The sequence below is a fragment of the Scyliorhinus torazame genome, chromosome 12 (assembly GCF_047496885.1).
Source record: "Scyliorhinus torazame isolate Kashiwa2021f chromosome 12, sScyTor2.1, whole genome shotgun sequence".
In the NCBI taxonomy this organism is placed as follows: Eukaryota; Metazoa; Chordata; class Chondrichthyes; order Carcharhiniformes; family Scyliorhinidae; genus Scyliorhinus; species Scyliorhinus torazame.
The window spans coordinates 31,908,241-31,936,109 of NC_092718.1; the positions used below are offsets into that span (position 1 = coordinate 31,908,241).

Consider the following 27,869-nt stretch of genomic DNA (forward strand, 5'->3'; position numbering starts at 1 on the left):
AGCTTGAAAAAGAAAAATGTTGCCTTAATATGTAGATTGTTCCTGACTACACTAGCTGTGGGCAGATAGACTGTACAGTTTTAATTGGTTAAATTCTAGCAGTACTCCCGAACATATTATTTTTTCCAATGTATGCCTAACTTTGTTTTAAGCATTTCATTCAGTAAATAAAGCAATACCTTCTGAAATGATACGGCAATGTAGACTATAGTTAAATCAATGGGAAATGTTTCCGCCAGTTATCCTTTCTAACCTTTGAATATATTGCATTCCCTATTAGGTTTTCATTCTGCACACTTTGGCTGCTTCACTCTCAGCCTGTATTTATCAATCTCTATGTGACAGCCACAGCTACAGGTAAATATATTCATGATGCTAAAGTTCTTCAAATTAAATACTGGGGGTAGAATGGTTGATTAGTTTTACTGTAAGAAATCTTCACAAAGAAAAAATATCTTTGAGATTCAATTGATTGATCCAGGCTATTCCATGAAAAATCTAATCTATAACGGGCAGCATGGTAGCATTGTGGATAGCACAATTGCTTCACAGCTCCAGGGTCCCAGGTTCGATTCTGGCTTGGGTCACTGTCTGTGCGGAGTCTGCACATCCTTCCCGTGTGTGCGTGGGTTTCCTCCGGGTGCTCCGGTTTCCTCCCACAGTCCAAAGATGTGCAGGTTAGGTGGATTGACCATGATAAATTGCCCTTAGTGTCCAAAATTACCCTTAGTGTTGGGTGGGGTTACTGGGTTATGGGGATAGGGGGGAGGTGTTGACCTTGGGTAGGGTGCTCTTTCCAAGAGCCGGTGCAGACTTGATGGGCCGAATGGCCTCCTGCACTGTAAATTCTATGATAACCAGACTTTAAATGACTATCATCACATTTGGTTTCTATATAGGAGTGATTTTGGAGTGGTTAGCCTGATCTTTTTAATTTTAACAAAAGTTTGTCTCCAGTTTATAGACAGGATTTCCTTAAAAGTTATGGGCGGGATTCACAGGTTCCCAATGCCGATTTCGTAATCGGCGATCAGGCGGAGAATCCCTTCTGACACCGAAATCGGAGGCGGCGCCTGTTTGATGCAGGTTTTGTATCCTCCGCCTCCTCCGAAATGGCGTCACATGCCACACGCCATTGGGACGGCATTAGCGCGTCACCCGAAGGCCCTCCCCCGATGCTCCGCCTCGATGGGCCGGGTTCCCTCGATGGGCCGGGTTCCCGACCACGCAGTTGACGTGTCGTTTCAGAAGTCGGGAAGGTGGCGGGTGTGGACTGTGTCCAGCTCCGCCTCAGTCGTGCGGAAGCCATGCTGGTACTTTGGGGGGGGGGGGTCTTCAGTGAGGGCTCGGGGGACTGGCGGGGGTTGGCCAGGGGGGCACTATCTGGCAGGTCGAGTCGGTACCATGTTTTACGGCATGACTGCTGCAGGTCATCGCCGTGGACCATGGACCAAGCCATTCTCCAGCGTTTGTATCGTGGGAGTCGGGAGTTTTACGCAGCGTGTCTACTGGTCCCTCACTGGTCGCAGGAATGGTGAGGGGACGGCAACTATTTTTTTGAAGTAAAAGGTCACGGATCCTCCACACTTAGCTCAAAAACGGTGACTCCAGTCCTATTTATTTCTTTTAACAGTCAAACAGCTACAAACCTGTTTACAGGAATGGTTTATCAGGGACTCCTGTTAGGTGAAAGACGTAGACTGCGGACTGAAAGCATTGAAGAGCATCTGACTCCCAATTCTTCCCCTTCACATTGGCCTGGTAAGATAGAAGAATGTGTTGCCAGATAAAAAATTTAAAAGATAACCTTGTATTTTCACTTCTTGGTAACTAGATATGTATGAACAAGATGACACCTACTCAATTAATCTACTAGAATGCTTTATTCCTGCTTGACTATTTGATAAAATCTATCATTTGTCTGTTCCAGGTGTTTCATCACTGATTAATCTTCTTGGAACAGCTCAGGAAGAAGATCAACCCAAATTGAGCGTTTTGCTTTGTGAGGCAGTGATTGGTGTCTATCTAAGTCTTTTGATCCATGGTCTTGCCACTCAAGATAGCAAAGAGCTCTTTCGATTAGTTGCTCATCCACTAAATAATCGAACCTGGGCTGCAGTATTTGGAGGCGGTGCAAAAACAATAATAAAACCTAAAAAACGGCCAGAACTTACACCAGGTAGGTCAAGCTCCTGCAAAACATCTGCAACAACAACTTTCATTTATATTGAGCATTTAACATGGTGACATGGCAAACATTTGGAACCCTCTTGTGCACAATTGATCGATTGATTGTTAATTTTAAAACTGAGATTAATTGGGGGTGGGGGGGGTCAGCAAGAATCTGTCTTATTTATTAGGTTTTGATTCTTGCACCACATCCATATTTACATTGGCCATGTTCTGCCTACTCTGTACTCCCTTTCTTCATGTACTCGTATCATGGGGGAGATCCATGAATGTTGGTACTTTCCTAATTATTTCATTGGGTTTCATTGGTTGCACTGCTATTGATGGTGCTGAATGTTTTATAATTGTACATTTTTTATAATTCTTGAGGATTGTTTTCACACTTCTGGGAAATCGAGCTTTGCACTTCATTTTGACTTTAAAAATTCTTTTACGAAGAAAACTTAACACCTTCCTATGCCTGTTGTTAGACGTTTTAGTTGCTGTGATATGAAGAGTCTAAAGTTCTGTTCCTTTTTCACAAACACCCATTTATTTCATTCCAACAGCTTTTGCACAAAACTCTCACTATACATCACCTGACAGAGGCCACCTGAAGCCCCTTTACATATCAGTGTCAATAACAGTCTCCCCTTCCTTGGAGAAAAAATAATAATTAGGTGAAAACAAAATTTCAAGAAACTCAAAAACACACACATGATTTCTCCCCCCCTTTTTTTTTGTTTGGACGAGAAAGAAAAAAAAAGTCATAGAAACAAGCGCCCTTCATTAACAATATCCAAAAGTTTCTGTGAACTCGCCCCTCTTTTTGTAAAACAGTCTGACAGTTGATAGATCCTGTCGACCCATTTAATTTTTGTTATTTCCCCTCTGTCCAACATCTGCTTCAAACTTGCGATGTCTATCCGTAATCTCTTTTCATTGACACTTTTTGTAGAGTGCACATTTTCCCACGGATTTATTGTCAATGTGACAGTGAATAGGTATATTACCCAAATCCCCTAATCCCAAAATTTCTGTCAATATCACACTTATATAACAGGCCATATCCACCGCCTCTACAAGGCTTAATGTCTCAGCAGCCAAAGTGCTTTTTACCACTCTCCTTATTTTCTTTGTTCCCCACACAAGCGGGCAACATTTACCATTGTTCCCCAAAAGGAAAATTATAAAACCTCCTGCGCTTGAAACCCCATCACATAAATTTGCATAGGACGCATCACTATATAAACTATGAGTTTCAAGTGCCTACGGTCACCTAAAACCGGGAACTTCAAAACACACTCCTGCATTTTTAGTTTGGCCAACGCTTTATTTGCTCTTATTATGTCTTCCACTTTGGGATCATTCATTTTTGTACTCAACTCTTAAGACATCAAAACTCGCGTCCGGTCTAGTCTCTACCTAGCCAGTTCAGTTGCCCAATTAAACTTCGCAGTTGCTCTTTTTCTATCTTTGAAACAATTGCGTCTTTTTGTGAAACTCGGCCACGACTAATTGCTATTGGGCTGATGCTTTCCAAATAAGATTGCTGACGTAAAGTTGCCCCTAACTTAGTCTGTCCAATTTCCAGTCCAATATATTTAAATGCACTTGAAACCTGACTTCCAACCCTGAATTCTTTCCTCAAACCAGAGATTACAATAGCTTCAAAATCACTAGTCCCACCCCATAAAAAATCATCGACATGCATCATAAAAATGCCAGAAAGATTTCCTTTATAGAGCCAGTAAAACATTGCAGGATCTGCTTTCAACTGGCAACAGCCTAACTTTAACAAAACTGACCGTACCAAAAAATACCAGACTCTAGATGCATCATTTAATCCATATACACATTTGTTCAACTTCCAGAGTACCCCTTAGCTGCTTCTTTAGGAGGACGGAGAAAAATGGCTCTCTGGAGCTGATGCCCCTGCAAAAAGGCAGCTTTTATATCTATAGATTTGCATTCCCATGCCTTTGTGGCTAATAGAGCCAAGAAGATCTTTAAAATAACCTTTCCTGCTGTAGGTAAATCTACCCTTAAATCCTGATCTTCTAAGTTTTCTTCAAATCCCCTTGCCACAAGCCTGGCCTTTGCCTTATAAATTCCATCCGGAAGAACCATTTCCGTGCAAATCCATCTGTGGCATAAAGCTCTTTGTCCCCCATCCGGTACTTCCGTGTATACCCCAAATTCACTCCAATTATGCAATTTGATAACTTTTTCATCTAATTTATTTGAAGCCACCAAAATCTCACATGCATGTGGGCTTCTACTCCTGTTCGTAGTCTTACTCATGTTCCGAGATCTTGATAAACTACGTCCCCTCTCCCGCCTGGTATCTCGTTCTGTACTGCTACAGCTTGATCTTTCCCTTCTGCTGTGGGATGTCCTTTCAATAGTTCTCGGCCTTTTCCTGCGGACCTGTTCACTATCTGATATACAATCTGAACTGGCACTGCGTTTCTGTGCCCTCCATTTTTGAACTTCGTTTTCCCAATCTTGACTCCTTCCCCTGAATGCTGTACATTCAACCAATGTTTATACGTTCCAGTGGCCATCCCTGCTCTACTAATAACAGTTGCATCCTTCCATTGACTAGACCCTTCAGGCAAGTATGTCACTTTTGTACCAACTTTTGGCAGTTGCCCTTTCGGAAAAATGGCTGTTCTAATTCATCAGAAGTGTTGTGTTCCTCCACAGAAACCTTGGGCGGGATTCTCCACTCCCGCGCCGAAGTGCCCACGCCGTCGTGAACGCCGTCGAGGTTCACGACGGCGCGGAACGGCCCCGATCCCGACCGATTCAGGCCCCGACAATGGGTTAGGATGGGGGCCGCATCATCTACACGCGCCAGGCCTTGTCGCCGCGTAAAGGTGGCACCGCATAGATGACGCGGCCGGCACCGCATAACTGGCATCACCCGCGCATGCGCGGTTTGGCCGGCGCCAACCCGCGCATGCGTGGTTGCCGTCCTCTCTGAATCCGCCCCGCAAGAAGATGGCAGACGGATCTTGCGGGGCCACGGAAGGAAGGAGGTCCTCCTTCAGAGAGGACGGCCCGACGATCGGTGGGCACCGATCGCGGGCCATGCCACATTTGAGGTACCCCCCGGTGCAGGACCCCCCCCCAGCATTCCCGCGCTGTTCCCGACGGCAGCGACCAGGTGTGGACGGCGCCGGGGGGAACTCGCCGTTTTGGCCTGGCCGCTCGGCCCATCCGGGCCTGAGAATAGCGGGGGTGCCGGAGAATCGCCATTTTGGGTGTCTCCGGCGATTCTCCGGCCTGCGGCCCACGGAACCCGACGGGGCCGTTCCCGCCGCTTGGGAGAATTGCGGGAGGGCGTCGGACCGGCGTCCCGGGAAATTTTGGCGGCCCAGGCGATTCTCCCAACCGGCGGGGGAGTGGAGAATCTCACCCCCGGTCTATATCAGTTAATTGGTCCTCATAGTTCTGTAACACATGCGTACCAAATGACTCTGGTTCCTCGACATGTCTGTCTGCTCTGTCTAAATTTGAAAATTTGTAATCTGTACCCATTATCCTTGTGAATGTACCCTAACAGTTTGATTGCCAAGTTGCAAAATAATTGTTTTGCCATCTATGCCTATGATCTTCCCTGGGCCTTTCCATTCATTAGAATTGTCTCTCTTATAGTATACCATGACTCCTTGCTGAAAAACGGAATCTGATGGCCGTACGTTATGTCTTAAAGCTCTGCGAATTCTTTCAAAGACTTCAGCTTCCAAAAAAGCTTTTCTACTGCTATGTAATGCATTTAAATGTTCAGCAAAACCAGAGCTAATTGTAGTCCCCTCCCAAGCTGGAGGCTGGTCATCCAAAATGGACGGAATTTTAGGATTTCTACCAAACACTAATTGATAAGGACTATAGCCCCCAACCATCTGCAATGAATTCTTTGCATGTACCGCCCATGCTAAAGCTGAATTTAGTCTGCAATTTGGTCGATCTGCCAAAATTTTCCGAAGCATGTCATCGATGACAGCATGATTTCTTTCACAGACACCATTACTAAATGAGCTTTCTGCAGCCGTATTCATAACTCTGATATTCATGTTTTCACACATATCCCTAAACTCATCATTAGCAAATTCTCCCCCATTGTCCGTAAGGAATTTTGCCGGTGGACCCATTCCTGTCCCTGTCCATTTTTCCACGATTTGATCCAGAATTACTCTCTTTTCTTTACTTCGTACAATCATTGATTGACTAAATCTGGTTGCTTTAAATCTACAAAATGCAAAATAAATATATTATTTGCTTTATCCCAGATCTTAAGGTCCATGGCCACAATGTCGTTAAAATCCCTGGCCAAAAGTAGGGTTACTATCGGTCGTGCTGGTGTCCTTCTGTACTTCCTACAAACTTCACAGCGGTCACTAACCTGTTCTATCAGTTTAGTATCGTCGTCATCCTTTACCCCTGCATCCTTTAATAAATTTTTCAGCCTCCGAGGAGACGGATGTGCAAATTGCCTACGCAGTTTTAATACCACAAGCTTATCAGCTAAAGTCCCATTTTCAACTGCCATTAACACATCCTTAACCACTCTACTTGAAAAATTATTTGTCAGTAATGGAATACAATAGTGTCCCGACTGTGTAAATTGTAAGTCCACCGTTTTTCCAAAAACTGTTGCCTTATCCTGTTCCATATCCAGTTTTATGTGTGCTTTCTTCATCGACGGTCTGCTCAGAAGCAAAGATATCTCACTTGATACAACATCCGTGCTAATGAAATGATTCACTCCGGCAATATTGCAAGGGATCACCACTCTTTTCAGCGACTTCACAGAGTATTATCATCCCCAAACCTGAAACTTGTGGAACTTTCAAATTTCTGAACTTTGTTACGATTTTCAGCATTCAAAGAGTCCAGGTAACATTTTAACCAGTCAATTCCACACACAGTAGATGTGCAGCCACTGTCCAATACAGCACAGTTGAAGGATTCTGCAACCAACACCCTCATTACCGTAAAACTGCTTGTCAATAGGACAATGCCTTCTTTCTGGTCACTATCTTTTTCCTCTTCTGACTCTTCCGTGTCATGTGTCGCTTCAAACACTCTTATCGTAACGAGTTGGACAGTTGAAAGCATAATGGTATTGAGAGTCACATTGAAAACATCGATTTATCATGCCCTGTGCATTTCTGGGGTTCATCTTCCTATTGTAGGTTCTAACTGGGTTTCTGTCTTCATAATTTCCCTGTCTCGGTCTCCTTCTATAGTCTTGAGCCCTGTTCGTTGCCATACGATTTCGCCATCCTGTTAGTAGTGTACCTTCCATATTCTGCCTTATTGCAGGCTGACCTCTTTGGGTCATCAGAGCCATCGGAATCGAATGTTTCCCCAGAAACTTTTGTCAAGCTTTTGTCATCTGTTCGAATAAGGTATCCTTATCAGTAAACTGAACTCCTGTTAAAACCAGGAGCCTATCCATGTTGCTCACTCTAGCACAGTCAAGTAATTTAAAGGCCAACACAGACTGTGGAAATTTCAGGTTGTATTTCTGTAGCCTTTTATATAGTCTGCCAAATTCCAGTATATAGTCTTCCATGGAGATATCTTCCGGAAAATGGAGCTTATCAAAATCCGACCATGCTTCATACGCACTTAACAAGTCATCTTTCTTATAAATCTTACCTATATAATGTAATAAAGTCTCCAGACATTCTTCTGAGTCTAACTCTTCCAATTCCAGCTCAGAAAGCACTTTGTTTCGGATTCTACTGCCATACGGTAGAGAAAGAGCCAATGCCATACCTTGTTTTCTCTTTCCCAAAGCAGTTACCTTAGTCCACATAACTACTGCACTTCTCCATTGGTCGTACGATTCCCTTGCAGAAAATAAGGGAGGATAGTCATATCCAGCCATCTTTATCCTCGGTTCAGCCATATATCCCTTTTTTTTTTCTTCTTTTCTCACTCACTCCTTGGTTTGATCTGGAAAAGTTGTATCTTTGAACCCTTCACATTTACACAGCAACCATCCTCTGCTACCAATTGTTAGATGTTTTAGTTGCTGTGATATGAAGAGTCTAAAGTTCTGTTCCCTTTTCACAAACATCCATTTATTTCATTCCAACAGCCTTTGCACAAAACTCTCACTATACATCACCTGACAGAGGCCACCTGAAACCCCTTTACATATCAGTGTTGATTAATGGATACTTAACATAAATGAGACAACTAATTGCAATGTCTCCTAACCCATTACTTAACACCTGTAGCTTCTATGCCACATCTGCGATGGAAAATTTCAGGTGTTTTTCCAACATGAAGGTATTTATATTCGGAGTAGCGATAAACTCTAGAACTCTTCCCAGACCCCATCCCTCAATAATGAACAGTATTTATTGATTAGATGACCATTGACTGTTAAGGTTCCCTTTTAAAAGGTACAGTTGTTTAGCTTTATTCAGTATAAAATTATTTGACATATTTGTCATTTAAAACAACAATTCTTCAGTTACCAAATACCGTTTGGTGAATAGAACGCCCATTGCAGAATTATTTTTTCCAGCACCACCTTTGTGGAATTAAATGCCATTTAAATTTGAGTAGCAGGTATTTTTAAATAAAAACTTAATTTATGGTGCAGGTGAACCAAATGTTTCAGCTGTACCCAATTTGGATCAAAATGTTGCCTTGAAGACAGAACCTGTAGCTGTGCTTGTGTCTCCCAGCTATGAGACTGGGACACATCACACACCAGGACTGGATGGTGAGTGACAGTGTTGGTTGCTGTGGCGTTTTGCATGCTTTCTTTTTAGTTTTGGACTTTCCCTGCCCTGTGAGTAACTTTCTTCTTCCTTTTTGCTCTTCCCAAAATGCTCCAGATCTGTAAATAAAGATACATTTCAGAAAAATGGTAACAAATTTAAACTTCCCTAAAGCTGGTGTCTAATCTCAAAGCTGCAGTTTCTTGTAAGAATACACTTTATTGATTAGCTTTTCAGATCTAACTAAACATTTTAGAGAAAGATAACGCTTTGTAATTAACATAATATTAAAAATAGCATGATTTGGAGTGTAGTGCAAAGCTGAGAGATTTAATGGTTATTGGTCATAATAGCAGAACTATAATGAATTAACAAAATTATCTAACATTGCTGTTATATAGCACATGCAATTTTGCTGTATTTTATAAACTAAAATTCGCTGGGTAATTTTAACACAACTTGCCCAGCAGTTAACTAACTGCATTGGGTCAAAGTGTAGATATGGATGGCACAGTGGCTACCACTGTTGCTTCACTGTGCTAGAGACCCGGGTTCAATTTCCAACTTGAGGCACTGTCTGTATGGAGTCCGCACGTTTCTCCCCGTGCCTTCATGGGTTTCTTCCAAGCACTCCGGTTTCCTCCCACAAGTCCCAAAATACATGCTTGTTAGGTGAACTGGACATTCTGAATTCTCCCTCAGTTTACTCGAACAGGCGCCGGAATGTGGCGAATAGGAGATTTTCACAGCAGCATCATTGCAGTGTAATGTAAGCCTACTTGCGACACTAATATGACAGCCATTCAAAATTTACTCCCCGTTAATTTAAGTTATAACTACTGATGTAATGCTGATTTCAACTTAAAATGGTGATAAACCTCCTTCAAACTTTATTTTTAAATTGGAATAAGTTTGAGACTGCACTCCGATATAAGAAATATAAATGAATTTCAAATATGTTTGAGTAGAATTTTGAATTTGTACAAAATAAAGATTTTAATTGAACTCCTACTTGTTATCAGCTTTTGCATCAAATGAACAATGCATGTTCCCCTTTCACACCTGAAGAAGGATTTGTGTGGGTCCATTGCTAACTTTCATACTTTTCATTTGCAATCAGATTTTAAAGTTTTTGACTAATTTTGAATATATCCTGAATTTATGGGATTGAAACAAACAGTATTTATAATTAGGACAATGTAGAACTCAGACCTACATTGAGTACCGGTCAAGTTTTAATGAAGCTTGTTGAATGTCTGGTACAGAGCCACCAGTCCAGTTATTTTTTGGACTATTAATCCAAGAATCGAGTGGACAATGCTAAACTGAGCTATTTGCATTTAGGTCAGCCATTATTATCTATAAAGGCAACCACACAGCCAAAGATTTCTCTCAGCATGTCTATCACATTGCTCTGAACAGTTCCTCCAGAAGACATTGATCGATATCGGCGGAGATTTAACATGAGGATGTTGGTTCCTGGTAGACCAGTAAAGGAGACTTCAACACCACCACCTGTACCTGCAGAGAGACCATCATACAAAGAAAAATTTATTCCACCTGAGCTCAGTATGTGGGATTATTTTGTAGCCAAGGTAAGAGCAACATAATTAAAATGTATTGTCTCTACTTTATTAATTACTTTTACTCATTCATGTGACGTGGACATCGCTGACTAGGCCTGCATTTATTGCCCACACTTAAATCCCCTTGAGATGGTGGTGGTGAGCTGCCTTCTTGAACCACTGCAGTTCCATGTGGTGTAGGGTGTAGGTATATCCACAATGCTGTTAGGGAGGGAGTTCCAGGATTTTGACCCGGGGACAATGAAGCAACAGCAATATATTTCCAAGTCAGGATGGTGAGTGGCTCGGAGAGGAACTTACAGGTGGTGGTGTTCCCATGTATCTGATGTCCTTGTCCTAGATGCAAGTGGTGTTTGAAAGGTGCTTCCTAAGGAACCTTGGTGAGTTGCTGCAGTTCATCTTGTAGATGGTACACACTGCTGCTACAATGTGCTGGTGGTGGAGGAAGTGAATGTTTGTGGATGGGTGCCAAATCAAGCTGGCTGCTTTTTCTTGGATTATGTCAAGCTTCTTGAGTGTTGATGGAGCTGCAGTCATCCAGATAAATGGAGAGTATTCCTTCACCCTACTGACTTGTGCCTTGTAGGTAGTGGTCAGGCTTTGGGGACTCTGGAGGATGGTTACTCGCCACAGGATTCCTAACTTCAGACCTGCTTTTATAGTAATAGTATTTAAATGGCATGTCCAGTTCAGTTTCTGGTCAATAGTAACCCCCTGGATGTTGATGGGGGTGTTTAGTGGTGTTAATGCCATTTAATCACAAGGGGTGATGGTTAGGTTCTCTCTTGGTGGAGGTGGTCATCGCCTGGCACTTGTGTGATGGAAATGTTACTTACACTTGTCAGCCAAAATCTGAATATTGTCCAGGTCTTGCTGATCTCGGACATAGACTGCTTCAGTATCTGAGGAGTCATGAATGGTGCTGAACATTGTACAATCATCAATGATCATCCCTATTCCTGCATTTATGATGGAAGGAAAGTCATTGATGAAGCGGCTGAAGATGGTTTGCAGGACACTACCCTGAGGAACTCTTACAGTGATGTCCTGGAGCTGAGATGACTGACCTCCAACAATCATCTTCCTTTGTGCAAGGATGACTCTTTCCAAGCAGAGAGTTTACCTCCTAATTCCCATTGGCTCAAGTTTTGCCAGGGTTTCACAGATGTTACACTCTGTCAAATGCAACCTTGATGTCCAGGGCAGTCACTCTCACCTTACCTCTGGAGTTCAGCTCTTTTTTTGTCCATGTTTGAACCAAGGCTGTAATGTGGCCAAAAAGTGATCCTGCCCACAATGTGCGGGATTCACATCGCGACGTCACATGAGTTTGTGTTCGATCTCGCGAGGCAGATGCCAAGAGCGGGGTCTCCCGTCATCTACCGGCCACTTTCCGCCATGGCATGCTGACTTTCAATCTACATGGCCGTTAGATTGCACCCAGAAACACAGTTGGAACTTAACCAACCCTCACACATACAAAGCACCTTTACCCAACATGAATCCAACTATAGATTTTGCCCATCCAGGCACATCTAAAACTATACCTTGGGTGGGATTCTCCGTCCCGCCGCACCAGAATTCTGGTTCGGCACGCCATCGGGATTCTCCATTTCGCCGGCTGGCCAATGGGGTTTCCCATTGTGGGGCAGCCAGTGAACTCTCTGCTCTACAATCCTGAAGCTGCCTGTATGCAGAATTTGTCAGAAACATTTGGACATTCCTGTAATGCCATTTCTGACGCTATGCAAGTAGAAGTCCACAGTGTTTCTTGGCCCGGGGGAATGGAGCACTAAGCAGGCATAACCTCATTGTGAGAATGCTGAAATAAATATTCAAGATATGATAAATCTAAATTTTAGTGGGTGTTAGGAAAACAAAGGTAGCTTTAAGGGATTTATATTTGTATTGGTGAACGTTAGAAATAGGGGGCTGAATTCTCCGCCGTCGGGATTCTTCGTTTTGCCGGCAGCCGGAGGGTTTTTCGATGGCGTGGAAACCACCATTAATGAATTTAACCAGGAGAGTTCAAATATCGATAACTGCTTTCAAAACCTCTTCACCCAATCCTATTTTAATCCTTGTTGTATTTGTGCTTGAAGCCATTCCTTCCTCCATCTGAGAGTGGATTTATGTACGACTCAGATGAAAGTATCCCCAGTGATGATGATGACGATGAAGATGATGCTTTTATTTCTGACACTCAACTACAAGAGCATTCAGATCCCAACTCTTACAGGTTTGTTAAAAGGATCCTTTTTTCAGTAATAACCACTTTGAATATGTAAACTTGTATACAATAAATAGACAGCAAGTCACTTGCAGAATTGTTTGTTTAGCTGCTTAAAATAGCTATATTTATAGAATGCATACATTCCATAAAACTTTCAGAGTATAATTCAATTTTGAGGGGAATAAAATGTAAGGGAATTCTTCCTACTCTGTTCTTTTCACTCAGAAGTATTTCCCCCTTCTAATACAAGTAAATGAGGCTGTCACTGGTCCACTGACAGTAATTGGGGTTCAAGCAGCGAGAAAAATTGAAGATAGGGGCATGATGGTCCAGAGGCTTCATGCGTGAACGTAGAATAGTGAATTCATCATGTTATTGAGCACAAGAGTAAAGTTTTGAACCTCTACTCCGATCAGGCATGCAGGAAGTTTGTTGTTGGTGGACCTGGAGCGAGAAACCTGTTGGCATTTATCAAATAAGAATTTGCAATATTTATATAAGAGATTCCCAGAGCTAGATGGCTTCAGCTGGACGAGCCCGACCTTAAAACTCAACTAAAGACACACCTGTGTCCTCATATTGTTCACAGTTGATCTGTTTTTTTTTTAAAGTTCCCCATCATTAATTTAATTTGAGTTGATGTTGATGTTTGTAAAATAAAAAAGTTTGTATCTGGTATTTTACAGTTGGGCACTGATATGCTTAGGAATGGTCAAGCTTTCACTGAACAATGTGAGGAACTTCTTTCCTGTTGCAGGATTGGAGTTTGCAGGTATGATACTTTTCTGTTGAAGCTGTTGTTTGAGTTACTGAATTTAGAACAAATCCCCCTGTATTTGAAACAAAATTATAATGTTGAATTTTTAAAAAGCTTTAAAAGATTACTATTTGCAATTGTTGAACAATTAATATTTAACCTATTGCTTCTTTTATAATAAAGGGCTTTGTGTGCATGGAGGTATTACTGAACTGTTAAAAGATTTATCTGTGGTTATATGATATTATTTTCTTATACATTTAAGGATAGGTGTAAAATTATAACATGATTTATTGCTTAAGTAAATTAATGTGAAGTATTAAGAAAAGTAAAGTAGCAAACATTTACAATCCATAAAGCAACTGCAAGTTTTAATCTTGCCAAAATCCAAATGCATGACTCCTTTGCAACCTTCATCAATTCTAAAGAATTTGAAAGCTGTTATAACCAGTAACATAAGGGGCGGGATTCTCCGCCCCCCCCGCCAGGCCGGAGAATCGCCGGGCGGCGGCGTGAATCCCGCCCTGACGCCTGCTGCCGGATTCTGTGACGCCGGTTTTCCGGCGGGGGCGGGAATCGTGTCGCGCCGGTCGGGGGCCGTTGGCAGTGGCCCCCCCCGGCGATTCCCCGCTCCGCGATGGGCCGAGTGGCCGCCCGTTTTAGGCCAGCCTCACCGTCGTAAATCAAACCAGGTCCGTACCGGCGGGACCTGGCTCTGCGGGCAGCCTGCGGAGTCCTCCGGGGGGGGGGGTGGAATCTGGCCCCAGGGCAGGCCCCCACGGTGGCCTGGCCCGCAATCGGGGCCCACCAATCCGCGGGCGGGTCTGTGCCGTGGGGGCACCGTTTCCCTCCACGCCGGCTGCTGTCAACCATGGCCGGTGCGGAGGAGAACCTCCCCCGGTTGGCGCGGCGCCAAGCCCTTCCGTGCCGGCTGGCGCGGTGCCAACCCCACTGGCGCCAGCCTAGCCCCTGAAGGTGTGGAGGATTACACACCTTCCGGGCAGCCCGTCGCCGGAGTGGTTCATGCCACTCCTCGGTGCCAGTACGGCCCTCCCCGCCAGGTAGGGGAGAATCCCGCCCAAGGTTTTTGTAGATAGGATAACAGGCTACTGACATAAGACTAGGAGCAGATTTAGGCTCCTCGGCCCATAGTCTGCTCCGCATACTGAGGTCTGTGGTCCTGGACACCATACCTCCCATTGACAGTTTTAAAGGGGGACAAAAATCCAATCTGGTGCAAAAAGCATCTGTTTTCTTTCAGATATTCTTTGGGAAAAGAATACTCTGAATTTTTTTCTTTTGGGGAGAAAAAGAAAACTTTTCCTGCAAAGATGTTCTAAATTCAAAAATATTTCCCACTGACAAATTTGTTTTATTGAATTTTCAGGTTTGAACTAGAAACTACATAGTAAATTAACATTTCAGCTGTTGAGAATAATTGTTAATGTGGTACATTATTTTGTGTTGCTCGTTTTAGCCTTCGTTTAATTGCTCTTATTCTGTCACCTTTGCTCTTGAGTCGCCAGGTATCTTTCTGATACCGTCACATGGTTCAAGTCCGAGTAATGATTAATAATCCAACACACCGCTTAGTAAGAGTTAAATCAACGCTCATTTATTATATACAGCAATTAATACTTATACATTAATTCTACTTCTAAGCTACTTCCTACAACTAACAGGCCAATACTTAACTTTGGAAATGGCCCACCAGGTCAGGGAAACGAATGGCCTTTCGTATGGGTTCTGAGCCTGCGGGAATCAAAGCTGGTACAGGTCGATAGTCAGGAGTGTCTTATCTTGTAGCGAGCGTTGGAGTAAGACTTAGGTTTCTCGCGGCTGTTGCAGAGGGTCTCGAAGGGTGCGGAGAGGAGAAGAAGGGAAGAAGGGGTCGATTTGAACTTGGCCCCTATTCTTATAGTCCCCAGGGGCTTCCCGCCTCTCGGGGCGGACCTTGTACCTGGTTCCAAGTGATTGGACTTGGTCCCAATCACTTGGTTCGATATTCTCCAATGCTGGAGCGATTCCTTGATCAAGGGGTGGTCGTTTACCTCACTTTGTGTCAGCTCCTGCTGGCGCCGAAAAGTTTGGGTCGGCTTTGTGTTACTAATTTGTAGCATATTGTTCCCGGAATTGCTACTTTATATGCAGATGGCTGGGGTGTTATGTTGATGGCCCCAGGTATCTTCGGTCTGGCTTCCCCAGAGGCGAATGCACTGTTTTACCTGCAGCTGTCTGTTTGAGTCCTGTTGGCTGATTTTCCCATCAGCCTCTTCCGTTCACCATTTTAAATCGGGGTTTGGCCATTCTAATCGGGAGTTAGCCATTTCACATGGCTACATTTGTATAAATTAAAGAATATTGCAGCATAGAATGAGGCTATTTGGCCTATCGTGTCTGTGCTAACTCTTTTTCAGAGCAGTCCAGTTAGTCCCGTTCCGCTGCTCTTCCTCATTGCCCTTCACTTTCTTTCTCTGGCAAGTATTTATACAATACTCTTCTTTATTTTTATAAATTTTCGAGTACCCAATTCTTTTTTTTACAATTAAGGGACAATTTAGCATGCCCAATTCACCTACCCTGCACATCGTTTTGGGTTGTGGGGGTGAAACCCATGCAGACACTGGGGAGAATGTGCAAACTCCACATGGACAGTGACCTGGGGCTGGGATTGAACCTGGGTCCTCGGTGCCGTAAGGCAGCAGTGCTAACCACTGCGCCACCCTGCTGTCCCTTAACTAATACTCTTTAAATGACTACTATTTAATCTATATCCACCATCCACCAGCAGTACAATCTAAATCCTAACCACTCATTACATTTAAAAAAATAGAGCCTTTCTCTTGTCACTTTTTTATTGCCAAGCATCCTAAAACTGTCCCCTCTGGTACTCAACTCTTCAGCCAATGGGAACAGTTTCCCTATATTTACCCTATCTAAATACTTCATGATTATGATCATCTCCATCAAAGCTTCTCTTAGCCTTCCCTGCTGTATGGCGAACAATCCCAGCTCCTCCAGTCTATCTACATAATCATAATCTCTTATCTCTGAAACCGCTCTCGTAAATCTATTCTGAACCTTCACCCAAAGTTTAATGACCTTCCTAAAAGCGTGCCCAAGATTGGCCACAGTACTTCAGCTGGGACAGAAGTACTGGTGTTTTAAATAGGTTTGGTTCTGTTTAACAATGCCCAGGAACTCATGTTTTATTCATTGTTTTGTTGATCTGTTGTGTCACCTTCAAAGATCTGTGCACAAACACGCCCAGATCTCTCTCTCTCTTTTACTTCCTGTTAAAATTGTACCTTTGGGTATGCCACATCTCTTTTTCCTCCCAGAAAATTGTATCACCTCACGCTTTTCTGCTTTGAATTTCCTCTACCAGGTGAAAGCCCACATTCCAACAGTCTGTCCTTGTCATTTTGAAGATTTTCCGAACCCGCACCGGTCGGAGAATAGCCGGGGGTGGGTGGCGCAAATCACGCGATGCAGCTCCAAAGCCGGCGTGGTTGCCGCCCTGCCGGTCGGGGGCTGCTCAACGCAGCCGAATGCCCGCCGAGTCCCACCGGCGTCGTTCGTGTGTGGTCCTAGCCGGCGGGACCTCGGCGTTCATGCTGCGAGGGCCGTCCTGGTGTGGGGAGGGGGGAATCCGACTCCGGGGGGGCCTCCACGGTGGCCAGGCCTGCGAACGGGACCTACCGATCAGCGGGCAGGCTTATCCTGGAGGAGGTAGGGCCTTTGTTCCTCTGCGCCGGGCTTCTGTAGGGCTCCGCCATGTTGCCCGGGGGCCGGCGCGGACGGCCGTGGCGTGCATGCACGGACCAGCATTGCCCATGCTGGCGCCCATATCGGCAGCTGGAGCTGCGTTAAACGCTCCAGTGCCATGCTGGCCCCCTGTGCGGCGCAGGAGCACGGCTCCTAGGTGCCAGATGACGCCGTCGTAAAACGCTCCGGCGTTTACGACGGCGTCAACACTTAGCCCCAGGATCGGAGAATCCCGCCCATTATCTTTCTTACTGTTCACTACACACTATGCATGCATTTATTTTCAATGTAAACAAAAATTTTGAATGAACTCATGGATTGAACTGGCTGAAAAGCGTTTTATTTCATATGAATGAATGCTACGGTGACAATCCTTAGCATTTATTCAAAAAATTAATGAAACGCAAGACCTACTCTAGTGACTTCTCTGCAGCTGGTGGTCCAGCCATTTTGTGGCACAAAGCAATGCTTGAACCAGAAAACACTCCGTTCAAGTAAGAGAACAAACAGAGAAGAAGACTGAGTACTGTTTAAGAAGGCCAAATGCGTCATAGTTGTTCATTGCTTTTATCAATAAAATGTAATTTCACAAGATGTAAACTGCTTAACAAAAAGTCAAAACTGCATTCAAAAAATAAAAATAATTTAGGTTATTCACCCTTACAGTATTCACTTCAATTTTGAAAAGTAAAATATTGTTAAACTAATGATTACTTTAGAAGTGAATACAGTTATAAAATATGGCTTTCAATTTTGTATTATTCAAAATAAATGTCTCATTGTTCACAGATCTCCCAGTAACTTCACCATTGGGTAATGCTGTTATTAAGACTTTAGAAAACTGGCAACAGTTACTTCAGGCGAAAATGGAACAGTTTGAAGGCCCACCTCCAAATTATATTAACACCTACCCTAGTGACTTCTCTGCAGCTGTTGGTCCAGCCATTTTGCGGCACAAAGCAATGCTTGAACCAGAAAACACTCCGTTCAAGTAAGAGAACAAACAGAAAAGAAGACTGAGTACTGTTTAAGAAGGCCAAATAAGTATTTTGATAACTCTGATTACCTGTATCTTCAGTATGTAACCGGAAACGATCTGCATAGATATTTTCAAAACCGTCAAGTTGTTTGAGAATTAGATTTTATTGTCCTAAATGCCTTGAAAAAGAAACAAAGATCACAGAATATAAAATAATTACTGAAAATGTTTCATCGTAGGCCCAAATAATCCCGCCTCCAGATCGTGGGAGACCAGGGGTGGGATTCTCCGTCGGCGGGAGCCTCTGTCCGCCAGCAGCACAATCTTAAATATATTTAATGATGACACCCACAACCCTCAGGAATCGAAAATTGCAAACAATCACAACCCTTTGAGTGAAGAAATCTTTCATCTCAGCCCTAGATGATCAACCCCTTATCCTGAAACTGTCTCCCCTTGTTCTACATTCTCCAGCCAGGGTAAACAACGTCTCAATATACACCCTGTCAAGCTGCTCATAATCCTGTATGTTTCAATGAGGTAATCGTTCATTCTTCTAAACTCCAGGGAATATAAACCCAATTTACTCAGCCTCTCATCATAGGACGGCACTTGCATCCCAGGGACAGCTCTAATTGGAAGTCTGCATTTAATTTGCTGGATCCGAATTCAGGAAAATCTTATCTATCAAGTGTCCAGGGTCTGGCCCAGGGAAGACTCGCGTTCCTCATCATCCAATGCTCTCGGCTCAGGAATGACCCTCTGGCTTTCTAATAATTCTACATCTTTCCTGAATTACGGAGGCCAAAGCAAAACTACAGGTGCAATATTGCCAAGATCAGATACAATTTCAACATTACCTGCTTAGAATTATGACTGACACCTTTAGCTCTATAACCCAGCATTTCATTTGGTTTCTTCAGCACCTGCTAACACTGAGCTTGCCATTTTAATGACTACCAAACGTTATGAGACCTCTTTCCTGATTTGTTGACTTGAGCACTATTTAATATGTAGTCTACATTAAATAATGCTTCAAATGCTAAAGTAGTGAATCTCAAATGGCTCGGCGAGTTCATCCAATGCTTGCCTCAACCATGTAAGCCAGGCTTGAACTTGGATTGTGCAAAATTAGTTGTCCTCCACCTGCTTGTTGTAGGGGTACTCCATTGAGCTCAGCATCTTAGGTTAGGGAAGAGAAAATAAGACCGGGTTCCAGGTTCTGAATTGTTTTCAAGCTAACGTAATTACTCTAATGATAATGCGTTTACATGAAATGGTTAGTCAGCTAGCTTATCATGAAATTCCAGATAGCAGGTGATAAATAACATTTCTCACTAAAATTAGACTCTGGATTTATTGTATGTATAAAAATCACAATTGTTTATTTTACTTCAGGTCAAGACATTATTCCACCTATCCTGTTAAAAGGCTGTGGCACTTCTTGGCTAAGCAAGAAATTCTGCAAGACACATTCATAAGATTTATATTCACAAAGAAAAGGAAACAAAGTGAGGTAAATGGTGGTAAAGACAAAAGTTATTGCCTTTTTTTAAATGTTGTATCTGTAATTAGTATTTTAGGTTTAAAGATCTGATACATATTTGGTATGACTGTTTAAAGCTTAACACAAATTATGCAAATGATGATGTGTCAACTTGTATTAATTCAGTTGCAGCAACCAGTTCAATATTAACTATAATATTATGTCTAGAGCCTGAATGATTTTAAGCCTGTCCATTGGGGCGAATGGTTGGTTAAAATGATGGTCAGGATCTTCTGACGTGCTCCCAGCAGTCCTTGTTTCAGTTGCTGAATTTTTGGCAACATTGGCAGATGGGAGAACTATCATTAATATTGAAATATTGGATATTATGACGCAATTAAAACTCAATTGAAAGTTATACTCTGGATTACATGAGTCAAGCAATCCATAAACTGCCCAAGAATTACAGTACGTTGTTTGTTTTTTACCATTTCTATGTAGGCCAAGAAGAACAGAATTGCTTCTCAAACTTTGCAGGGAAACCTTGGGCTTCCCCTGCCCTCCCTTGCTTCTGATTCTGGTCTACTCCAGAATTTGCATTCCCACTCATCCCCACCAAATGCCTCATGCATCCTCAGAACAAGAGTTAATATTGCCCGGACCTTATGAACGTGGGGCTTTCAATGTCCATTTATAAAACAAACGTTTAACTTATCTAACCATGTCACAATCAGCAAAGGCATGGAAATTCAGTTACTATATACGCTTGCTTAGTTGATGGGTTGTGCATATTTTTGCACATTGTGTTTCTAATTATCTTACAGTAATATTCCATATTAGCTTGAACCTAGTATTTTTGCATCCATATTTATTAACTTTTGCCGATGGAAAAGACTTCACTAAATTACATTTTTGCATTTCTATTAGCAACTTTATATTGGTTAAGAATTAGACAAGGAGCTAGATAATTGCATTGCAGGGCGTGGTAATAAATAATACTAAGAATGATTATGGGTATCCGGTGAATCTTGCTAAAAAAGGTAGTCATCTGTGTGTACATTGAGTGAGTGTGATTGCCTCCTATCTCCCCCTCCATGGTCATAAACCTGCCCATAACATAGTCTATCTGGAGTTTTGTATGAAGCTTGCTTGAGTTAAATGAGTTAATGCTGGTGGAGCTATGACCCAGCTTCAAGAGGAAAGTAGGAAAAGGGGGAAAATAGGGGTGGAGTGGAATATGTGGTGCAGAAATTACATTTATTATTTTGCACTCTCAGTTGTTACAGCAGATGCAGTCTTGGGGCTGAATTTTCAAATTGGGATTGGAAAAACAACGCCTGGAAAATTTGCGGGTCCCAACCCCACACCACAACTGCCTTGCTCACGCAACATGATCTTAAAATGTAAATGCCCTAACTGGGCCGGGGGCAAGCTCGGCACTATGTTACCAGAAATCAGGGGTTGTCTGCAGAGCACCAGTAGCAAAGACAGATGGCAACCTTAATGGGGTCTGCAGTTGCCTTGGACAATAGAGTAGGTAGCACCTCGAGGAGTCAGTAGACACACCAAGCACAAGAGTGGCCAAAATGGCCAAATGCAAAGTAAGACGCTCAATACGGTGCAAAATCCCCCAGCTCACAAAGTTTTTCAACTTTGGGAAAAAATCTTTAACTCCTGCCTGCTTTGAACCCAACAGCTGGGCATTAACATGTCCCAGTCCTTTTAGGGTTCAGCAATTGCATTCTCGCTCTCTCTGACATATTAACAACTCCTTTTGAAAATTGCATCACATTCCAGAGGCGGGGGATCCAGTGCCACCCTCCAGGAACGCAATTTTCAAATTGTGACCACACTGATTCTCAACCCCAACCAGCAACCCCAGCCTTAGTCTCCCATGTCAACTTAACTGGAGGGAAATCATCTCTTTAAAAAATCTTTTCTTATCAAAAAAGTATATCAAATTTGTTACTTCTTAAATGCTAATCCAAGTTGGTTTAATATTAACATAAGGAAATACACACTGAATTACCTTGAATAAGTTAGGCACATCATCAACTTTACTGCTTGCCTCCTTGTTTTTTAGTCCTGGCAGTATTGTTCATTTAGGCCTATATCTTGCCTGTTTATTTTGAAATGTGGCTTGTATCCGTTTTGTCTTCTCTGTACATAACACTGGGATTTCCAAATATATCTATCAGATTGTGAGAAGAAGGCTCTTCAGAAAGCAAAAAATAAATATTTTATTGTTCCCAGATCACATTATGATTTGAATTTTGTAACAAAGGCTGTAGATGATTCTCCCTCTACAAACAAAATTAACTACCTTTCACTTTTTTCTGTAAATTGCAAGCTTTTCCACTAATGTTTTGTAAACCAAGGTGCACTTGAGTTGTTTGTGACCTCATGGTGACTTCAAAAACAAAAACATTGTTGTGAGGTTCTTCATGACATTTCTTCATCTAACTTCCACAGAATATTGACTTTGTTTATTTTTTGGGAACCGCATTTACTGCAGAATTTATTTTATGAAATCCTTATTCCCTCAACATTTTACATATTTTGCCTGGTGGCAAGTCAGGAGGGTTGTTTAGCCATTTTTATGGATCGATTCATCTTCAAACATACAAGTACAAAGCAATTAAGATTTTATTTTGTTTGGGAGATGACCATTTTCATTAACAGGCATGTTGTAGACTTGAGGAATGAATTCTCCTTATCCTTGTACTACCTGCAGAAGAAACCACCACATCTCTGTCACTCAGCAGGCTCAGGGATTCCCTACTTCAAAATGAAAGTCAACTACTCAGACATGTTATGAACACTTCTCTTGTGTATTGCCAATTGATCATACTTTTAACTTCTATAAGAGGTCCATTGATAATCTGAATTTACTTACCACTCGTCCCAAATAACTAATGATGTGCTGCAACAACAATGGGTGGCATTTTTCCCCCTGCTGGGATTGTTCAATCCCACTGAAAATTAATGGACTTTTGGCTGGCCCTCAGCTTCCCCCAGGGCACATCCTGCCGCGGGGGGGGGGGGGGGGGGGGGGGGGGGCTGCACTGCGGCTAAGTCCCAGCCGATGTTTCTTCCAAAGCTTACCACTGTCACCACCACTGTGATCTGATCTAGGATGATTGAGGAAATGTTTGTATTTTCCTTGTCTATATGTGATCTAAATATCCCATAACAGTTGTGTACAATGACCATCCTTCACCTCTAGTAATTTTGCAGTGTTTTCAATAGTATTGCATGTTCTGCCTGATGCCCATATTGTTCAGTGAGTCTGGGTACATTTTTCCCTTGTCCATTTGGAATTACATGCGTTGCTGCAAAGTTGCTAGTGTAGTACGAACATATATTGAGTACTGAACATTATTCGGGGTGCGCAAGTATACCGTTAAATGCTGTTTGATCCATTCTGAATTCATAATTTCTCCTTTAGCCAAACATTTTTCTTAGGAGTCATTAGGATTGCCAAGCCCATCTTTTGGGGATATAGTGTTAAAGGATTTACAGAATTTACTAATATTTTGGCTGATGAACCATGTCATAAATCAGTTATGTTCTTGGCTTGTCTTTTTGCTTCTCCTATAATGGGACCTATTGATGTTTACTGATATTAGTTTGGCTAGTTTTACTGGTGTCAAATGTTTGAATCCTTTATTTTCTTATGGGGAAGTCAGCTTGATTTAGAACTAATTTGAGCTTTACAGATGTGACAATACACGTGTCTTACTTGATTCACCTTTCAGTTTTCGGTGCTGTCCTTTGGTCTTGGGCATATGAGTAAGTTGGGCTCATTTTCTTCCCACTTCCATTGTCTGCTGTCCTCTCCTCTCTCTGTCTTTCATCCCCACTTCCCCCTGTTGTGTGGCTGTTCTTCATATAGTTTTAATTTTAATCCTTTTATTGTATGCAACCAGCATGATCTCTGCAATATGGGTATTTTGAGATACCACACCTGATATAAATGTTGAGCCACAAGTCTCCATGTAGAAACCCATTACCTAAATTTATGCTTCAAATATATTAACTATTTGATGAACAGTTTGGTAAATGTGCCTCATCTGCATAAGAAGATGAAGGTTAAAACCCTTTTGGTATGGAAAGAGAAGGCAAAATTCAATGAATTACTTTTGTAGGTAAGAAATAAATCAAATTTGTTCAATCCAATAATATTTTGCCAATGTAATACTGCCAGGGCTTTTTTTTTTAATTCAGTAAAAGCACTTTATTCATTTTCGTTCTTTTTATTTATGTGCATGTGTAATGTGCTGTGACTGTGTGCTGTGTTGTGTAGTCAGTAGAAGACCATGTGGACCAAGTCAAACAAAACTGCATAGCGGAGCATCGTGGAGGCAACAAGGTAGCATCCCTTACCCAGCCGCTCATCTTTAGCAGCTGTTGTAAATACACTAGCTTCAACATCTTGTTTAATGGCGTGTGAAAGTAAATAATTGTACACATGCAGAGCTCCATCTCATAGTTGTTATGTCTGTGCAGGTTGCAGTGCAAGCACAAGTATGCCATTCCGTGTGAATTCAAAAAGATTATATTGCCAATTTATGTACAGCTATTTGCTGCATTGCTAAAACCATTAAACAAATAGTAACGCTGGTGATTTTTAAAACTTTTGCTGAGTGTTTTATTTCTACTTTAAAGACAAACCATGTCATCGTCTTTTACGGTGTGTAGGTATACTAATAACCTTAATACTCTATCGTGTGTCATACTATCTTTTAGGTTGAAACAGAAATGGGCTACCCAGGTAGAAAAGCAAAGATTATACACAAAGATTCTGATGCCATAATGGCATTTGCAATTAATAAGGTAAGAAAGATGAGTAGTTTATAAACACAAAGCCATTTTCCCTCTCCAGGTCACTTTTAATCCATCAGATGAAATATTTTACAAACAACGCTCAATCCCTTGAAATCAGTCTTGTTATTTTTGTATAATTTCTCGTTTTCTTTAGCTTTTTGATACACCGGACCTGTCATATTAGACCTACCAGTAAAGACTAGTAGGTATAAATTGTGATGTGTAAACCGCAGGGCCCATTTTGCTGGATCTTGTATGACCAAGAACAGCCTCCACAGAAGTGCTTCAGCTTGTACACTGAACTGTGCTCTCCCAAATGGTAAATTCTTTGACAAACTTGTTACAAAGACCAGTTATGTTTCTAAATCACTCCGGGGAAGGACATGGCACTGTCCTTGAAGGTTGCATTGAGCATGGTTGAAACATAGTAAGATACAAAAAGGTGGAGAGTTCAAAATGCCAGTGTGAAGAGCTGTTCAAAAATGACATGGTGAGGTAGTGCTTGTGTTCAGTGATACGCATTTGGTCGCCCCAGTAGAGAAGAAAGTTCGTTGTGAACAGCGTGTACAGTATGGGATCAGTGCTGGGACTGCAAGTGTTTACCATTTACATTAATGACTTGGAGGAAGGAAGCGAATGTGCTGTAGCTCCATTTTCAGGCAACACAAAAATAGGTGGAAAGGCAAGTTGTGCAAAGGATACAAACAGTTTGCAAAGAGATATTGATAAATTAACTAAGTGGGCAAAAAGTTGTCAAATGGAGTATAATGTGGGAAAATGTGAAGTTATTCATTTTGGAAGGGAGAGCAAAAGAATTGTTTAAATGGAGGAAAACTGCAGAAAGCTACAACAAAAGGAACTTGGGGGTACTTATTCATGAAACATAGAAAGCTAACACACAGGTGTAGCAGGTAATCAGGAAGGTTAATGGAATGGTGGCCCTTAGTTCAAGGGGGTTGGAGTATAAGACCCAGCTGCCCATCAGGATGAGTAGGGAGCCAGAAGGGGAGGCCAGTGACGACCCACCGTGTACAGGCTTTGTTGGCCATTCCGTGAGCTGGCGGATGCCATATGCCGCAGAAGATTCGGTCTCTGCAGAGAGACAATGCGGCACATGTGCCATGTCCTCACTTCTGCTTCCGGTGGCTGTGAAAGTTACCTCAATGTCTATGCCACCAGGTCATTCCAGGCTGGAGCGGGGGTCCGTGTGGCATATCCCAAACATCCGGGAGGTGATGGATACTCTGTATTCCCAGGCATCAGACTATATTACCTCCTACCTGGACCAGGCCCACCATAAAGCCTGGGCTGCAGGATTTGATGCAATCGCCAAGATGCCCCAGGTTCAGGGGATGATCGATAGCATGCCTGTTGCTCTGTGGGCATCAGGGAGTGCCCTATATTAATGGGAAGGGGTTGCACTTCCAGAATGTCCGGATCATGTGTGACCACCATCTCAACAATCGTGCATGTGTGGTCGCTACCCTAGCAGCTACATCTTGGAGCACTCGGGTCGCGGCTGTCTTCAAAGAACACCCCAGGATGACGAGTTGGCTCATGGGGGACGAGGGATATCCACCAAGGACATGGCTGATGATGCCAGTGCAGAGGCCTGAGACCGAGGTGGCAACCCGTGCAATGAGGCTCACGTTGCCACCTGTGCTGTCATTGAGCAGTGCATCAGGCTACGATACCTTGACCGCTCTAATGGTGGCCCTGCTGTAAGCAACCCGCCCCCGAGGGTCTCCCGCTTTGTGGTGGGCTGAGTGTCACGCAGCCTCGTCTGATGAGACAGTGGACCGGGCGGATGAGCCTGAGGAGGAGCCGAAGGATGGGGGGGGGGGGGAGGCTGTCGCGAGGGTCCAACATGCGAGGAGGACCAGAGAGATCCTATTCATCTCCAGATTCTCTGAGGACCCGGCTGTATCCATCTGCTCAACTGTTTTCCCCTCCAAGCTCAACTGTTTTCCCCTCCTGTTTTCCCCTCCAAGGGTCTGTGTAACATCACTCCAGGGAGATCGTCCTGTGTTGGCACTGTTAGTGTGTCACAAATATGGCTTGGCAGTGATGATCACTCGCTTTGAGGAAAGCTTGGTGCTTCTCCGTTTCTGCGGAAGTCTGCCTCCTCTTTTTTGGCTAACAGTGCGTTCACACCCATCCACTGAACTGGGTCTACATCGGGGTCCTTTGAACTTGGGCCACTGTGCCCAGGAGTGGGGGGAGCAGAGGAAAAGAGGGTTGCGCTCTGAAGAATAACGTGACAGAGGCTTCACATGTCAGAGATGTGGCATGTTTTAAGAATGAACTCTTTACGAGTGAACATTTTAGGCTCCGCCTCTACATTCCCCCTAGCTACAGATAGTGGCCTCACCAGTGCCCGTTCGGTGCTCATTACTCTTCTAGATCTTTTGTGGACTAGTGCTACCTCTAGGTGTGTCCCCAGGATGCACGTCAAAGGTGAAGGCAGCCTGCTGCTTTCTATGCCCTGTGGCTTTTGATGCCCTTGGTAAATATCTTCTGGGGGGCCTGGAGCTGGAGGGCCCGGCCGACTTATCGGTGACACAGGAGTCACCATGCTAGGCTGTTCTGCCTGCTGCTCTTGAGGAAAGGGGGCTTCGGAAGAGCTGGAGACCGCATAGTCTCCTTGTTGGCAGGCCCCGCGTTGGCCTTTCGTGCTTTCTTCTCTCTGACGGTGCCCGCAGAGCCTTTGGGCACTCGATGAAATGGAGGGTCAGCTGGAGTGAGCTCCAGAGGCCTCTGAATCATCTGGCACTGCCAGTCCTGGAGGCTCCCCATTGTCAGAACCATGGTGCCAACACGCTCAGTGGTGGATCTTTCTGACTGAGCCATGCTCTACAGTGCCTCGGCAATGTCCACCTGCATCTGAAACATGTCGCTCAGCGACTGGGACATAATGTCGAGGCCCTTAGCCACGGTCGTCACAGACTGTAATGCTGTGGGCACCGCCACTCAAGGCGTGGATATCCTGCACCAGGTTTCCACTGTGGTTGTCATCCTCGCAATGTTGACCTCTGTGCCAGGCATGGTCAACATCATCTCCTGCACTTGAAGTCTTTAGGACTCCGTCAATCGGCCTTGAAGTCGCTGGAATATCACCGACGCCCCTCCTGAATCTCACGGCTTTGCACTATCATCTACATCAGCTCAGGAAGGACTTTGTCCAGATGCTGGGCATCTGGCTTGGACCCAGCTGTATCCTGGGATCCAGCAGACCTCTGACTGCTGTCTCCCCTGGATATTCCTGCCTCTACCTGATGTGCATCAGCAACTGTGTGATGCTCATCAGATTGT

General features: G+C 43.4%; 1 protein-coding gene across 5 annotated transcripts in view; it reads left to right on the top strand.

The window, feature by feature from the left end:
* Positions 1-27,869, top strand: part of dmxl2 (Dmx-like 2) — a 235,865-nt gene that overhangs the window by 171,948 nt on the left and 36,048 nt on the right. For 2 of the 5 annotated variants that reach the window (XM_072470615.1, XM_072470619.1), the window contains 11 exons: positions 281-357; positions 1,634-1,761; positions 1,931-2,179; positions 8,801-8,923; positions 10,344-10,516; positions 12,610-12,746; positions 13,427-13,512; positions 18,055-18,256; positions 19,643-19,760; positions 24,037-24,102; positions 24,480-24,566. In XM_072470615.1, coding sequence (XP_072326716.1) covers positions 281-357; positions 1,634-1,761; positions 1,931-2,179; positions 8,801-8,923; positions 10,344-10,516; positions 12,610-12,746; positions 13,427-13,512; positions 18,055-18,256; positions 19,643-19,760; positions 24,037-24,102; positions 24,480-24,566 — 1,446 coding nt within the window. The remainder of the gene's footprint in view (positions 1-280; positions 358-1,633; positions 1,762-1,930; positions 2,180-8,800; positions 8,924-10,343; positions 10,517-12,609; positions 12,747-13,426; positions 13,513-18,054; positions 18,257-19,642; positions 19,761-24,036; positions 24,103-24,479; positions 24,567-27,869) is intronic. The other 3 variants (XM_072470616.1, XM_072470617.1, XM_072470618.1) reach the window with 3 other exon arrangements.